At 39.1% G+C, this 16,690-nt stretch overlaps 1 protein-coding gene across 1 annotated transcript in view; it reads right to left on the bottom strand.

The window, feature by feature from the left end:
* Kcnh8 (potassium voltage-gated channel subfamily H member 8) overlaps positions 1 to 16,690 on the bottom strand; it is a 439,763-nt gene that overhangs the window by 63,962 nt on the left and 359,111 nt on the right. Inside the window, 2 exon segments of the mRNA NM_145095.2 lie at positions 9,421 to 9,635; positions 15,238 to 15,487. Of these exon segments, the coding sequence (NP_659563.1) occupies positions 9,421 to 9,635; positions 15,238 to 15,487 (465 nt within the window).

The following is a 16,690-nucleotide window of genomic DNA, read 5'->3' as shown; positions in this document are numbered from 1 at the left end:
GTGTGTTAGCTAGAATTCAAAGTCAGATACTCTTTAATCCCCTGGCGGGAGGACTTACATCACTCACACTGCAAGCTCTTATTTCCACTGTTCAGTTTAAAATCTCCACAGGGCTCTTGAAAAGGCCCTGTTCTGAACTTCAGGCAAGTGAAAACCTGTTGTTTCTCCGTGAAACTGGCTTTTATTTCATGTGTCTTTGACTGTATTAACAGTCTCGTTGACTTTGTTGCTTCTGGAAGATGCAGGTCTAAATTCCTGTAGCCTTTCACTGTAGACTATACCCCGGCTCTATAACCAGGAAGGCCTCCCCTCATCTCATCAGGATACCTGTGTCAGCATTCCACTTGGCCACGTCAGGCGGGAGTGTAGGGCATAGCTGGAGCGTCTTCACACAGTAAGCACTCTACTAGGAGCACTGACCAAGAATAAGAAAGTATATAAGCCATATAATCTTGCAACCTGTTAAATGCTCTGCAAAACATACAGGACAATGTGATAGGAAAGTGGGAGGGGCAAACACTAGAGTGTGGGCTCCTAAGGCCAAAGAAGCAGCGTTGTGGACGGGGAGCAGGTGCATAAGAGCCCTGAAAGGCACCAGGATTGACAGTGAGAAGAGACAGGCTGGGATTTCTGCTGGTGTTGCATGCACCAGGTGGCCTGGGAAGGGAGGCAGGCAGGGAAGAAAGGCACAGGACTTGGACAGTTATCATAAAAAGTCCAGGTTTAATGTCATCCCACAGAAAACCACTGAAATGAATTAGGTTACAGAGTAATAGGACACAATTTATATTTTGTGAAGTTTCACTCATAATCTGGAGGTTGATGTTATGGTATGATGTTAAAAGGGATACGAGTGAGGGGGAGAGAATCATTACATTTGGTAGATGTGCTGCTCTCTCTCTCTCTCTCTCTCTCTCTCTCACACACACACACACACACACATGGAGAGAGAGAGAGAGAGAGAGAGAGAGAGAGAGAGAGAGAGAGAGAGAGAAGACAGAGAATAACTTAAATTTCCAGTATATTTGTTACTGAAATTCTTTTAAAGATCAAATTTAGTTTAATGTAACATGTAATAAGTTACACCCAAGTGAAAGCACTCTCTCTCTCTCTCTCTGTCTGTCTACACACACACACACACACACACACACACACACACACACACACACACACACCGCACACACACACTCCCATATGCACCATGCTATCAAAACACACGGTGTTTTCTATTCCCTGAAATGTCCCTCCACAACCTTTAGTGCACATGCCTCCTCTTCCCTTTCTCTCCTTGCCTGGTGCAGTGGTGCTCTGCTTTCCCTCACTATATATGAATAGAAGATGTTTCTAGAATGACACACAAAAGGAATCATACTGTCTGATCTGATTTTTTCTATGGTTTGTGCTTCTTTTACTCAACATAATTTCATTAACTGATTGACTGAATGAACAATTTTGAGACATCTCACTCTAGTCCAGTCTGGACTGGATGAATCTCTTTGTGGTGCTACTGACCAAGTCTTCTGAGTTTATAGCCATGAACCACCATGTCAACTTGTTTCTGTTTCCCTTTTAAAAATATTACTCTTATTGATGAGATTATATTGTTGAGAAGAAGACTCTTTCTCCCATTTTAGTATTTCGTAGTTGGTCACGGCTCACTGTGCATGGTTGAGGCCTCACTGGATTTTACCTGTCCACTTTAGCATGCCCATTGATGCTGTTCATGTTCAGGTTATGTTTAGGAGTCACGCTGGTGAGTCATTCATGGTGTAGACTCTGTGTTTACTGGGAGACACAATATCATAGCAAACTCTCTGTACCTCTGGATCTTATAATTTTCCACCCACTCTTCCTGATCCCTGATCAGGAGTTGCAGTGTTGATATAATTTGGGACTGAACGTCACATCTCTGCAATTTGATTGATTATGGTTTTCTGCAATCTTATCTGTGGGGTTTCTCATGATTTGTATGTGTTTTGGTGGTTCCTAGTAAGACCCTGGAAGTGTATTATAACATTATGATATATCATAGTCATGTATGTATAGGACCATACATTTTTCACACATACATAGAAATTTATGATACATGATAGACCAATGAAGTAAGACCAGACAAGTTTGCCAATATAATAGATATCTGTATCGCTGAATTATGGACTTCAGGCTTCAAGTAATATTAAAATACAATGGCTCAAAGCAACTTAAGGAATAAGGGGTTTGTTTTAGCTTACAGTTCCACATCACAGTACATTACTGAAGGAAGTCAAAGCCAGATCTCAAACAGGGCAAGAGCTTATGTGGAGATCACTGAGGAATACTGCTTACTGGCTTATTCCCCATGGCTTTCTTAGCCTGTTTTCATTCACTTGCTAGGATGACCATCTCAGAGTTGACTAAGATACCATGAGTTTGACATTTCCACATCAATAATCAATAAAAAAATGCATTGCAAACTTTCCCATAGGCTCATCTGATGAGGGCATTTTCTCTATTGAGGTTCTCTCTTCCAAAGTGACTCGAGCTTGTGTCAAGTTGACATAAGACTAGCTAGTATACAGATTGATATATAGGTTTATAGATGGTAGATAAGAGCAGGGAGAGAAAAGGAGGGGGAGAGACAGACAGACAGGGTGCGTGAGAGATAAGGGAATGGAGAGAGGACCTAGACATAATAATGAGAAGACTAAAGACAAAAAGAAGACACAAAAGTAGCCAGGGGACATGATGTCAAATTCAGTAAAGAAGCAACTGAATTTGAACAGTAAAGATGAAAGTTCTTCACTGTAATGAAGAAATCCAGGTTACTGCCTTCAAAGAAATGAGAGGGAAAAAAAAATCAGAGAAATTCATATGTACAAGTATGAAAAAAAAAGCTAGGCATCCCTGCTTCCCTAGAAAGTGAACCTTTCACAAGTGCTATACAGAGTGTTGTGCATATACAGAAGGACACCATAGAGCAAAGAATGGTCCAGGAAACCAGTGCACACATATGCATAGCGATCATGTGATAGACATGGCATTGAGGTAAGTAAGGAAAGTAAAGCCTCATTCAATTACAATGTCAAAATATTGTTAACTATATGGGAAAATAAGCAAGATTTTTACTTCAGATTATTAATGAAACAATTGTGGATTGTATAGAGAAAGGTAAAAAAGCAAAATGTTAAAATAAAAGAAGGAAATAAATTCAAATATCTTTATGACATTATGCTGTGGAATCAGCTTTCCAAAATACAATATAGGTAAAATTAGCCTTAGAAGATAATATTTATAAATTCTATTTTATTAAAGTAGTATCATCTGTGCATTCCATGGTACTACAGGTTTGTATATTCACTCAATGGGTGTTTTAGTTAGCTGTGGTCTTGAGGAATGGATAGCTATTCACTAAAGCATGGGTCAATCTTTTATGTAATGCTGACTCCAGTAGAAGAAGCTTCTCAACATGGCACATGCTATTTTAACATCATGTGTGTCTGTAATCCCAGCACTGTGCGGGGCTGGCCAAAAGAGTGAGCTCTTGATTCACTAGAGACTCTGCTATAGATAGATAGGTAGATAGATAGATAGGTAAGACAGATAGATAGACAGATAGACAGACAGATAGATAAAATAATGTGGAAATTGAAGGACATTGACCTCTCACTTCCACATGTGTATACATGGGTGAAAGCCCTGGGACAAATATAAAATACTAAGAGAGAGTTTACACAGACAAAACCAAACAAGACCATGAAATAAGTTTGGGTGTGGCACTGCAGTAGTTCAGAGTATGAAGAGTGCCCAGAAGGAACAAAAGCACAGATTTAAGAGACCTGTTGTACTCTTTCTTGTTTTGTTAAAAAAGTGACATTTAATGTGTACGTTTTCCCAAATACATTGCTTAATGTGCTTGCTTTTCATCATGTTAAAAATGGTATTATATGTAGCAGTATGACTCTCTGTTCAATACAGGTAACTATGCTGAGATGTGTGTGTTTTAAGTACTAGAAATTTGACGTAGGTCCTCTCAAGGCTCAACTCCTTACTAGTAAGCTTTATCTGTGCTCCCGTTAAAGCCTTCTATTTTGAGTCAGGCTCTTTCTCATTTGCTCGGGTTGGTCTTGAACTTGCAATCCTCCTGCCTCAGTCTCGAGAGTTGTGGGAATTGCAGGTGTGTATAATCACTCTGTGCAAAAGCAAAAGAGAAGGGGTTGGGGATTTAGCTCAGTGGTAGAGCGCTTGCCTAGGAAGCGCAAGGCCCTGGGTTCGATCCCCAGCTCCGAAAAAAAAAGAACCAAAAAAAAAAAAAAAAAAAAAAAGCAAAAGAGAACTCTGTGGTATTGAGTTCTGCAAGCACATTACAATGGAAGGGTTTATGATGGAACAGTGGGAGGGCTGGGTGCTCTGATCAATCATCAGGTTTTAAGCTGCTGTGAGTCAGCAGCAGGAGCCAAGCCAGTGCTGCTGGGGGCCAGGGTTTCTCTCAGACTCCCTTGTTTTCTATCCAGAGCTTTTGTTACAATGTTGCAGTTACTGCTTGTGTTTGCTGTAAATAGAAGCTCAATTTAAATAGAAAAGGATGTCCCAGTGAGGACTGGAAGCTACTAAATCGCAGGACCTCTTCCCCATTTTAACTAAAGAAGTAAGACAGAAAGAGGTGGTTTAGCTTTTATGTATCTCAGATTACATATTATGATCAGAATATTGAAGTAGAGATAAGGAACATACTTAGAACTTTGATGGGCTTAGTCACTATTAGAAATACCTATTATGACAGACTTAAAAAAATTTCTCCTCCCCCAATATAGTGCCAACAACTGGGCATTATATTGCTATACAGCCATAAAACTGTCAATAACAAATCAGCACCCACTGTGCACAGCAAAACAATACTTATGGGTAGTTTTGTGAACATCTGCGTTTTAGCTGTCTTCACTTTTGAAAACAGAGTTTTGATGCTCTCTAATCATTTTATATGTTTATGTCAAGTTTCAGTCTTTTTATGTGAAGGGAAACTAGACTTCTCAAAAACAGGTGAATTTGTGTTAAAACCAATTTATAAAGCTTACCACAACAACGGAACAAATTTATTGCAATCTGCATAGACAGAAATGCTTCAATTCACCGGAGTTCAGCCACCGGGAGATATAAATAGGGTTAAGGATGGAAAATATGCTAAAGGTACAAGACGCATAGTTAGCACGAGATCCAAAGGCAGGAGTTAACCTTTCAAGAAAATTAAGAAACTTTTTATACAGTTTTATTTTCCTGTGAGACTGAGGAAAACTATTCTTCTAGAGTTCTGTGGTTTAGTACATCTATAGGAGCGCTGATCCCAGCATTCTACCTATCCTTTCTAAATGCAGATAGATTCCTCCTGGCTCTTGTTCTATTTAAAAAATGGGCTGATTTCGTTTAGTTATTTCGCTTTTATTGTTTACAGTTAAACAGTTCCACCCACATATGTAGTGAGGTCTCTGCGGGTCTCTATGATCTACTAGGAACTCCTTTGTACGAGTGGCTACTTGATGTTCCAGAATAAGTGAATTTAGGTAGTTATGTTTCTGTTGTTCTCATGTGTGTAAACATGTGTTAACAGGAGTTTTTCACTTTCCATAACCATTGCTTTACCCAAGAACCTTTGTGAGTTGTTCTTCCAGTGTGCATATGTGGGATAAGGAATGGTGTTTGGATCCATATTGCTGACAGCAGAGCGCTGCAGCAGAGTAAAGAACAAGAACCCCTAAGCACAGGCTGGCATCAGGATGTATATAGTTTTTTTTTTCCTGAAAGGCAAAGACTGCTGGAGTGGTTGGGAGGCTTGTCATGGGGTTCTAGAATTACACATAAGAGTGGGCCAAACTTACCCAGCCAGGGAACTGTATTTCAAGATTTTGGAAATGTGTGTGTGTGTGTGTGTGTGTGTGTGTGTGTGTGTGTGTGTGTATGTGTCTGTGTCTCTCTGTGTGTGTTGGTATGTGTCAATAAGCATTTTGAGTATCAAGAAATCCAGAATAATAAGTGCCAAAAGCTTTCATTCATACATGCCCTCATTTTTAAAATAAACATATACACTAGCTTAATTTTATTCAGTGTTTAGTGTCTATATTTCTTTTAACCCCTTTCAAAACACTAATGGGAACTTTTTACAAAGGCTATCTCTTTGTTACATTTTGTTTCAATCACTGGGTTTTTGCCACCAAGCAGCAGCCTGACCTTTGCCAAGTACTTTGTTACATTAGCTGTGGAAGGGATAGCTCCTTGCCTAGGTGCAGATCAGTACTTCCTGCATGCATCTCTCTTTTCCAGTGTCTTCTCAGGTTCACGTTACATTCTACTAGAGAGATGCTTGACAGTAAAGTGATGCTTTAGATTGCAGCCACAATGATCTAGCCTGCACTGAAGCAACACTAAGGTCAAAAGGAACAATGAACTTGGCCAAAATGCACCGATGAACTACATGGAGGAAAAATGCCAGGGTCTGTGACCTCTGGGAAAAGAGAAACACACCAGCTGGAGCACCATGTGAGAGGGCTATTTTCCATGGTAAGGGAAGGAAGTCTGAATATTGATGCTTTGTAAGAACAAACAGCAAAACAGAAAGGGATGGTTTTACCAGCTAAGGAGTTAGGATGAAGCTCAGGTGAGCCATCCTGTGTGGGATTTAGGGAATACAGTCATGAGGGATTGGGGAGCTGCATCATTGCCAGGCTTGGAGTGTTAGCCAGCACCTAACTGGTAAATGCAGGGCACAGCACACCAAGAAGCTTAAATGGCAGAAGTGTTTCAGGGAAGGCTGAATTGCAGAACTTAGATTCTGCAGTCAGGTTGGCCTGAGGACCTGGAATCTGAGGCCAAATTGGACAAACGAGGAAAAGCCTTGAAAAATAATGAGGTGTTAGCAGAGCCCAGAGAAACCATTTCAAGAGTGAGGGAAACACTTCAAGAGTAAGAACAAACTGATAGCCATCTAACAAGTCCAAGATGACTATGAACATGTCCACTGATGCTACATTACCAGAAGAAGCCTTATCCTATATAGAAGAAATGATGTGGCACGCTTTCATAAATGGCACATACCTTTAAACAAAATTATGACATTGCTTTAAAAAGGATGAAATTATAGGGAGGTAGAAATAACAGTATAGGAGAGGAGAGAAGAAAGGAGAGGAGAGGAAGAGAGAAGAAGCGATAACAGTCACATAAGATTATTTAAATACTGGAATTAAACCTACAAGGATTTAAAACTTGGTATCACTATTAGTCTAGTAAATAGAAAAAAGTGTATACTACTTCATAAATGATCTAAAGATGGATCCATTGGATGAAAACTCAACTCAAATAAGAGAGTTAGATGTTACACCCCAGGCTTCCAGGCATTGATTTGGTCAATGCATTTTCTTTTGGATGTGACTCTAATACATAGCCATGCCAGTAAGGAGAGACTAATTAGATTATATCAAACTGAAAAGTTCACAGCAAAGGAAACAGCTAATGGAGTAAGAAACAAAGTGTAGGATGATAACTAACCATACATCTGATAGCAGTTGATATTCAAAATGCACGGGTAACTCAGATAAGTCAATGGCAAGAAGATGGAGCCTGATTCAAAATGGGCAAAAGATATTCTTTAAAAGAAGAAGTACAAAAGAAGTTGAACATCACTAGTAATCATAGAAATGCATACTAAGACCGCAACAATGTATCATTTCTCAGTGACTGGGATGGCTGCTTTCACAGAGCTGAGAAGTAAGTGTTGTTGCAGATTGGAGAAGTGGGAATTCTCACATATTGTAGGTGGGAATGGATAGCAGACATTAAAGTACCAGTGATCCAACATTCTACTACTGTTTGTGTATGCAAAGGAGATGAGGTCATTATGTGTCTGAGGTACGTGTACGTTTGTACTCATTGTTATGTTCCTCCCAATAGTTAAGACCAGGCATCTATTTAAACGCCTATCAATGAACAGTTGAATAAAGAAAATACATGATGTATGTCCTCTGGAATAGCATTGACTCTTCATGAAGAGAAAGCCCTGTGATTTACCAAACTGATGAGCTTGGGAGTGTGGGGGAGTTACATTCATGAAATGAGCACATCTTTCACATGCATAGTGGAATGATCCTGTATGATTTCACCTACATGTGGAATCTGGCGAAGGTTGGAATCACAGAAGCAAGAAGTAGGGTGGCAATTACTTAAGGTAGGTAGGAGAGAAAGTTTTGTCCTTGGTCACGGGGCACAAAATTTCATCTCTATTTCAGCAGTGTGATTAAAAATGGCATGCTTTATACATTTTGCTATTGTTGAGAGTATTTTAAGTTTTGTTAGGAATAAACATGAATTTAAGACACACAGGTCGATTAGCTTGATTTGTGTATTTAATGCACATTTTAAAACATTATGTTATAGTTCTTAAAACTCATTTTTATACGATCATGGAAAACACAATGTATTACCCTGAGTTTTAATATTCGGTTTATTACATGAGATGCATGGAAGCTATTTCAAGAAAAAACTTTCAGTCAACTGTATTCTTTAAACTTGTTTTTTTTCCTCACATGCTATACTAGCCACCTACAAGTGTACAAAACCACACCCATATTATATTTATCTAATATCACTTTTATCCCAAGCCTAGAGGAAAGAATATGCAATGACTGTTTTTCTATCTATTTTTCAAAAGACAGAATGCTATTACCCAAAATGTCTGCATAATATGAATTAGTCAAAACTATATTTTTTAAAAATCTTGAGTGCTGCAAATATCCGAGACAAGGCACTGACTGTTACACATTGAGATGCATGCTCTGGCTTGCCTTCCAACAATCATTCTTATTAAGTCATTATTGCTGACACATCTAATGAAGTCATGTTCACGACCAGCCTAAACACAAGGCGCAGTATAGTGCATATTTTGACAGGAAAGCTGTTTGTATAAACCAAAACATAAAACAAAGATATAATTGCATAAAATGTTCATTATGCTTTCTGTGTGACAGCTGTTGGCTTGAATCCTTTTATGAAAATTTGGTCACTCTGAGATAGATTGTTTGGGATACCATTTTAACACAAAGATTAGTTTCCAGCAAATTCCCCATCTAGCAGTTATAGGCTGAACAGTGACACACACCAAACTCTGACTTGCATACTTTCTTTGGAAATCTAATGCTGGATCCATTGTTTAGTTCAAGCTAAGGTCTGTATACCACTTGAGTGCCACATGAGCCCATGAAGATGAGCAGGCAAGAAATTGCCTACAAATCATACTTTCCTGGCATGTTAGCAAGGAACTCTAGACCCCAGCTAATTCATCAGTTAACTAGGGGCTGCATAGTTTACCTGTACAGCCTTTTGAAAAGGAGGCTATGACGTTTGCCTTTGCTGTTGGCTTTGATTTCCCGTCCCCTGTGCTAATTAAGAAAGAAGACTTACATCACTCTCATGACCTTCTCGAAGGTTGTATGTGAGGTCGTGCTGGATGTCTTCTACGAATTTGTGTGCGTACTCTGGGTAAAGGCCCAGCACCTCAAAGAGACCTTTCAGGATGATGCACTGTAGATCACAGTAGGTCAGAGCCTTCACGTCAGCGTTGGTCTTGATCACTTGGTCTTTAATTGATAAATTTGCTCCAATTAAATCCCCCTTCCCTAGGAACAGTTAAAAAAAAGGAGCCATATCATTTTGAAGAAAAGCAGAACAAACTGGAGCCCAGTCACTTTATTTGACTTTCAGACTCCATTTCTCTCAAATTATATGAGAAAAAGAAGATCATCACAACTACTCAATTTTAGCGGGATGGAGAGTTGGGGCTCCACTGCTATTTTGTTGTGGGATTCAAGATGTTAACACCCTCAAACATTGTTATATTTCCTGTGGCAGGTAAAACTGTCACTTAGTTGTGAGCCCTGGTCTAGAGGACATGGCTGGATGGCTTGGGCATCACTAATCATCCATGAGCTCTAAGCAGATCTCTGAAAGGACTTGGCAATGACTCCAGACCAGTCAATTTGGCACAGTCACTTTAACCATTCAAAGGGGGTAGTAATGCATTTTTCTGGGTGGAAAAATGGCTCTGATCTTCTCAGGTCAATATACCAGAAAGCATACTGACTAGAGTCAAAGACTCTTTGTAATAACAGAAGTGTGAAAGTTAACAGACTAAGGTTCTTTCATTTACTTGTGATCATATCTCCAAGATGGACAGGAGGGTGAAGTGCGTGGAAACTCTCTGTATCCCTCTTCTGAGTCAGGAGAAAGAAGTAAGGGCTGAACACTGTTGGTAATGGTCTGTGTGTAGCAGTATGTAACACAGGAGCATGACTCCCAACTGCTTTCTATGACAGTGTAAGAATAACCTTCTTCCCTCGACAGGAAGTGAGTAGACAAAAACTAGCATCTCACATGACTACTCATGGGACCTATGTGTCCCAAACCCGCTTGATGTCTGACAGTAGCACTGCTGTCTACAAATACTCCTCTCTACAATGCTGTTGACTACAGTACTTCAGGGTGCATTCTGGGATCTAATTTGCTTGATAATATTTGTTGATGACCTAATAATGGACAATTTTATCTTTTAAATCTTTTAAGTGATTTCATGAGTTGCAACTAGAATCAGAAATTTAAATTTAAATTTTTATCCTTTATTATGCTCAGCATGTTTGAAACAAAAGTTCCTGGCAGGAAATTCACAAAAGTCATTCTAATTAATTTATCAGTAAAAGGAAATATGAAATTAATTACATGTGCTTGAGATATCCAAAATGTGTATGAAATTTAAAAAATGAAGGCAAATTATTGAATTATATCAAATGGTTTCTTCAATTAATATTTTATTTAAACTACAAAAATTGAGCCTACTTTGATGGAAGAAAAAACATATCATAGACTATATTTTTAGCCTGCGGAGGTGATAAAATAGCCACATTGTCTGGAAGAATTCAAGCCTGCCTTACTGCTGTCACTAATATTGCTAAATTTGAAATTATGTTTTCTGTAGATTTTGTTAAAAAAAATCTCCACTGCTGCTTAACAAATGAAAGACTGATGATGAGCATGAGGTATAATCATGGCCAGAAAGTCACCAAAGTCACCAATGTGGTGACTTCTGTATTGTCTATATGATTATCAGGACAGTGTCATGTGCCAAGGGCATTTGAAGGAGTTTAAGGCCACTATCCTTTTATATTTATGATTTCTGTGGTATGACTATAAGCAAAAGAATCCTGCCAAAGTCCAGCCACAGCAGGGATTTAGAACCCAAAGGAAGATGTGTGGAGTAGTTGAAAGAAGACGTGGATCAAAAAGTGCAGTTCCCACACTCTGATACCAAGACAACCACATTTGTGTGTGTGTGTGTGTGTGTGTGTGTGTGTGTGTGTGTGTGTGTGTGTGTGTGTATTCACAGCTGGAAAGGTTTCACATTCATTTTCTCAGAAAAGTCTTTTATGAACTTCCTAGGCTTAACAATAATGTGCACGCTGTACTGTTTTCTTTCCTTCATAGTTTCTTAATAGTTTCCTGCTAAGGCCTGAAATGTATCAAGAAAGAGGAAACAGTGTTTCTGAAAGTAGAGAATATCTAACCCAGCACACTGGTACATAACAAAGTGAAGATGGTTGGCAGCAATTGCAGTTAGAGTATAGAGAGGTAATAGACTACAGATCCAGGAAGTTATAATTTAATTATTGGCACCTAGCATCTCTCCACATCCTAATCAAGAGATCTAATTCCTTTAACATCCCTAGCTCTCAGGAAATTAGTAACCTGAGTCAGTTCTTCATCCTTGTTTGGCTCACCTCTGAAAGTTCCAATTAAGTCTTGGAACCAACGATCAAACAAGACCTTTCTAACCTTTGGATAATCATCTGGCTGTTGTTTGGAACAGGCTGGTGGGAAACTAGTTATCAGAAGCAAGTTCACATCAGGAGAGAACATCTGGATGTTCGCTGATGTACCCAGGCCAGGCCCTTGGGTTGGCTCAATTGCATCACTATTAACAAAAAGAGGAGTAGTGATCTATCTGTTCCATTCCCACAAGCCTCAGAGACAAACGGGAATGAACCATGGCCTGAGCTTTCATTTTCTGTATGGGGAAATGGCTCTCACAGAAAAAATGAAAGTAAAAGCTGCCATTAGCAAAGCCAAAAATGCAAAAGAAAGCCAAAAGAGAACTAAGCATTTCCTAAAAAGCCCAGGAGACTGCACAAATAACCCCATAGGTCCTCGACACGTGGGAACCCAACTCCTCAGGTCTCATAATAAGGAGAGCCACCTGCATTACACTCATGCACCTTTCCCAGCAGAGGTTTGGCCACTGCAAGAATACAACCAACACGGTGTAAGTTCGGCACCTTGGAAGGAATTCCACTTTTGCTTCTGGGTTCAGTGACTGTTTATGGAGCATGCAGGATGGTGCTGAGTCTCACATTGAGCTCTGGCGAGGCATTATTGCCTCAGTAACTGCCATGTGGAGTTCTCCTTTCTTTTGTTGATATTCTTGACCTAGTACCTTAACTACTCCAGGTCTCAGTATCCTTATTTCTAAAAGAAAAGAATGATTTCTCTGCCTCCTATAGGTCATGGATAACCTCCATGTTTGCAGAACTGGTTCATATTTGAAGATTAAGAGCAATAACAAAAAAGAACATTAAATTACACAGAGACAGATGAATACCATTTGTCAAGACATGAGTTATCATGCATGGTCACATCTTTTCAAATCAATGGGGAAAAATAGTGGGAAGCACAGTAAAGTAAAAACTGAGAGGGTTCTCTCTTCATAACAAACTCCCCTGACAACTCTCTCCATGCACCAGGTCTGGAAACACTTTCAGGTGTTGACTGGGAGATGCTGTTGCTTGAGTTGGGACATGAACACTTCTTCCTCACAAAACCACTAGTTCGTTTCAGTAGTAGAATGAACTCCTTAAGTTACTACAGACCAAATAGAAGCTGTCTGCTTAGTAAATTGGCATAGGTTAAATCAGCCACATGAAATAATATTGTGAAGAAAGTTGCATCATCCCATTGACATGGTAACACTGACCTTCAATTGTGTGTGGCCCCAGTATCACAATAGTTAAAAATGGTCATAGGACAAACTGAACTTACAGTACTTAGATATCTATGGATGGTGGGAGGGAAGCAGAGAAGGGAAATACCATCATAAAGTCACAACTTATGGAGAAATTTGGGCAAGGGAGCAAAACAACAATGGAATAATTCTTTCAAGCAATAATTAGTTGTTTCATTATGATAATTATTACAAAGTTTTATAAGCTATAGCAGTCACATAGAAGCCATTAAATTTGTGCTTTTTGGCTCTAATGTAACGAATGATATCTTTACCTTTCATTCCTAAAACTAATGCTAGTCACCAAATTTAAAAATAGACAAGAATTTTAAAAAATGCCTGAGTAATTTTAAATGGAGTGTTATATCTGCTTGACTATATGTCATATCATATGGTTCTAACAAAATGGCAGATGCTCTCTCAAAAGGAGGCCGTGTCAGTAGGCAAATCATCAGGCTATAAAAGTTTCAGTGGTGCTAGAGAGATTCATTGGAAAGTATTTAATTAATGTTTTGGAAGTAAATGAGAAATAATTGTCTATTATAAGCCAGAATTATAAAATGGTATAAAATGTCCTTTAACTTTGCAAACTGGGGAGAGGGTAGGACTGTTTTAGCGTCTTCTGCACTTATGTTAAGGAAAATATCATAGTGGGGTAGTAAAATCTGAGCCAAATATGAAAGGAAGTCCCAGTGAAAGCCACAGGGTCTGCCAGCACTCAGCTTCCAGCTCCTCCCCTTTAGTTGAGGCAGCCACACTGCCACAGTCTCTAACCAATGCTCTAATACAATGCAACTAAGGTATGAGAAGCAACAGGAATTTATTTCTGATGATCTGGAGCTGAGAAGTCCAAGGTCAAGACTTTGCTAGTTTCCATGTCTAATAAGAACCAACTTTCTATTTCTTACCTGTTGATTTATCATTGTGATATCATTGTAGAAAAAGCCAGGCAGCTGGATGAGCTTTGTTTTATAAACCCATTTTGGAAAGTACTAATCACATCCTAGGTTCCCAACTTCCAACTTCAACTTGCCAAGGACTGGACTTCAGTAGATGGCAAGCTTTAGGACTTGATAGTGGACCTAAGACACAAGTTTATACTAGGAACTCAACAATTATCACTTTTATCTTCTAAAATATAACCTATCCTCATGTTAACATAAAATGATATGCATTCTTTAGACAACTAAGGAGCAGTATTCTCCCATCCAGAATTTGGAATAGTATTGGGGAAACAGAAAATGCTTTCACATCTGCGTTTATAATCTGTGAAGGTTTAAATGTCCCACGTGTTAAAATACTTTGGAAGGTTTTGTCACAGATCGCTTCCTTAGAAAAACAGAATGAAAATTACATTAATCATTTCCTGAAAGGATTCTAGACATTGGTGTAAACCATTGATTTTTAAAATGTACCGTGGACCAATCTGATGTTCACCTCTTTCCACCACCCTGGGAAAAATTTGTATTTTGTTATTCTCTTGAGTTTAATCTCCATAAGGGCAAAATTTCTAGCAATTTCTGTTCTGCCACATTTTTAGTGCTTTAGTTAAATAATGATTGGTTATATAAACAAATGAGAGTGAGCTTGAAAAGAACTCAGATAAAATTGGGAGAGGAATTTTTTATATTAGCCCACATACTGTCTTCTGCCAGAAGCTCTTTATATTCCAGTAAAGAATAATCGTGTCTAGTAAGCAATGCGTTTCCACAGTTATGAGTTTTCCTTGAGGAACTAAAAGGAGGCTGTGTCACTCCTGCCATACTAGGCTAATTACAATGATCAAGTTTTTCTCAAAGTTAAAATAATTTTTGCTCTCTTTCTGGAAGAGATAAAATATAATTCTAATGTTCTCTGTAGTGGTTCTCCACAAAATATCGAACATTTCCATGAAAACAGAGCTGCAGTTTCTTCCACAGGACAGCGTGGATTGTGAGTACAAGTCAGAAAGACTTACCCCGTGCATGGAATCTGGGTACTAACTCACTTGTAAAATGATATACTACCTGAACTTTGTATTGGAATCATGATATGCAGTATATAACATTTAGGTAAACAATCCAGTATGGAGTCCATATCTTTATCTGTAATTTGCCAACTCCTGTTAACATCTCTCCCTTCCCTATTTTATATTCTTTATACTGCAGAGTATAAACATTTTAGCCAAAACCTACCTAGAATAGCCAACACCATGCTGTCTTTAAGAACCTCCATAGAGCCTGAGCACACGAAGTAGATGGCCTGCAACGCATCTCCCTGGCGCAGCAGATACTCTCCTGGGGCACAGAATGAGGTTTTAATATGGAGAGACAGAGACCTGAGGCAGCCCCGGCTAGCACATTCAAACAGGGACAGCTGTAAGATCTCCTTGTTCAGATGCATCGTGATGTCAGAGCGCAGCTCATCTGGAAAGTCTTTCAAAAGCTGTTGGGAAAGAGGACAGGAGAAAGGAAGTTGGGATGAGCTGAGTCTACTCAATGAGTTTGCAAGATGTCAGTGGCACTCGTCCTACTTGAGTGAACTGCATTATACAGTAATGGATTGTTATACCTTCTGAGATTTCCTCTGTACAGTCTCCAGGGCTATGTACTGACTGCAACTTCAGTTATGTGCCATGGAATAATCAGCTGATGATAAATCTGAAGCGAGTTTTAAAGTTTCTAACATATTCTGGTAGAAAAGCTTGCAACACTTCTGTCAAGACTCCTACTGGGGTAGATAGAGGAACGTGAACACACTGTCCTTTCTTACTGTGTAATGCTATATACAGAGGTAATCCCACTCTTAAAATGCTGGTTCCTAGGTTTTGAATATGAGAGAAAAACAAGGAATTTGTCACACAGAGTCTTGTTTTTTCTCACTTAATGTATTGACCTCTAGTTCTATCCAGTCTTGCCCCCCAAAGATCGTGATTTTATTTTTCTTCATGGTGAATAAAATTCCATTGAGGAGTTTGGAGAGCACAGTGCAGGATGAAGAATAAAAATACAGAACATCTAAAACTTGCCTTATTTTATAAGTTAACTCAAAGAATAGTTGTTACTTGGTTACTGGATTGTTTGATGTGTTGGTGGACTGGTTGGTTGATCTATACAATCAGTGTCTTGCACAGTGGTTACTTGGGGCTATTTCTTGAATTCTACAGATATCATTTTGCCCGTATTTTGTTTCTTTTTTTAAAAACTATGGATCAATGGGGCAGGTTTACATTGAGTATTCACCCAACATTATGACACTAAATTGCCATAAGGATGAATCCTAATGAAAATCATAGCAAATTGCTATGAAACTCTGTCATCATAGAGTGTCACTGTGAAAACATCAGTTGTGATGTATAAAGAAAGGTGGGTTGACAACCAGGCAGTGTATACAAGCTGATCTGAGGCCCGGACACATTTGTAGGAGAGGACTGCCTGGTCTGCATTCAGTGGGAGAAGACATGCCTAACCCTTGGGAGACTTGGGGCCCCAAGGAATGGGGAGGTCTGGTGGGACAGGTTATCCTCTTGGAGACGGGGAGGAGGAATGAGATAAGGAACTGTGGGAGGGTGAACCTGGAGGGAGACAATGACTAGAATGTAAAAAAATAAAAGTAATAATAATAAAAACAGAAATGTGGGTTGTAGGC

Source organism: Rattus norvegicus, chromosome 9, assembly GCF_036323735.1.
Source record: "Rattus norvegicus strain BN/NHsdMcwi chromosome 9, GRCr8, whole genome shotgun sequence".
Lineage (NCBI taxonomy): Eukaryota > Metazoa > Chordata > Mammalia > Rodentia > Muridae > Rattus > Rattus norvegicus.
The sequence above is the reverse complement of the archived record's forward strand: the minus strand, read 5'-3'. Positions and strand labels throughout refer to the sequence as shown.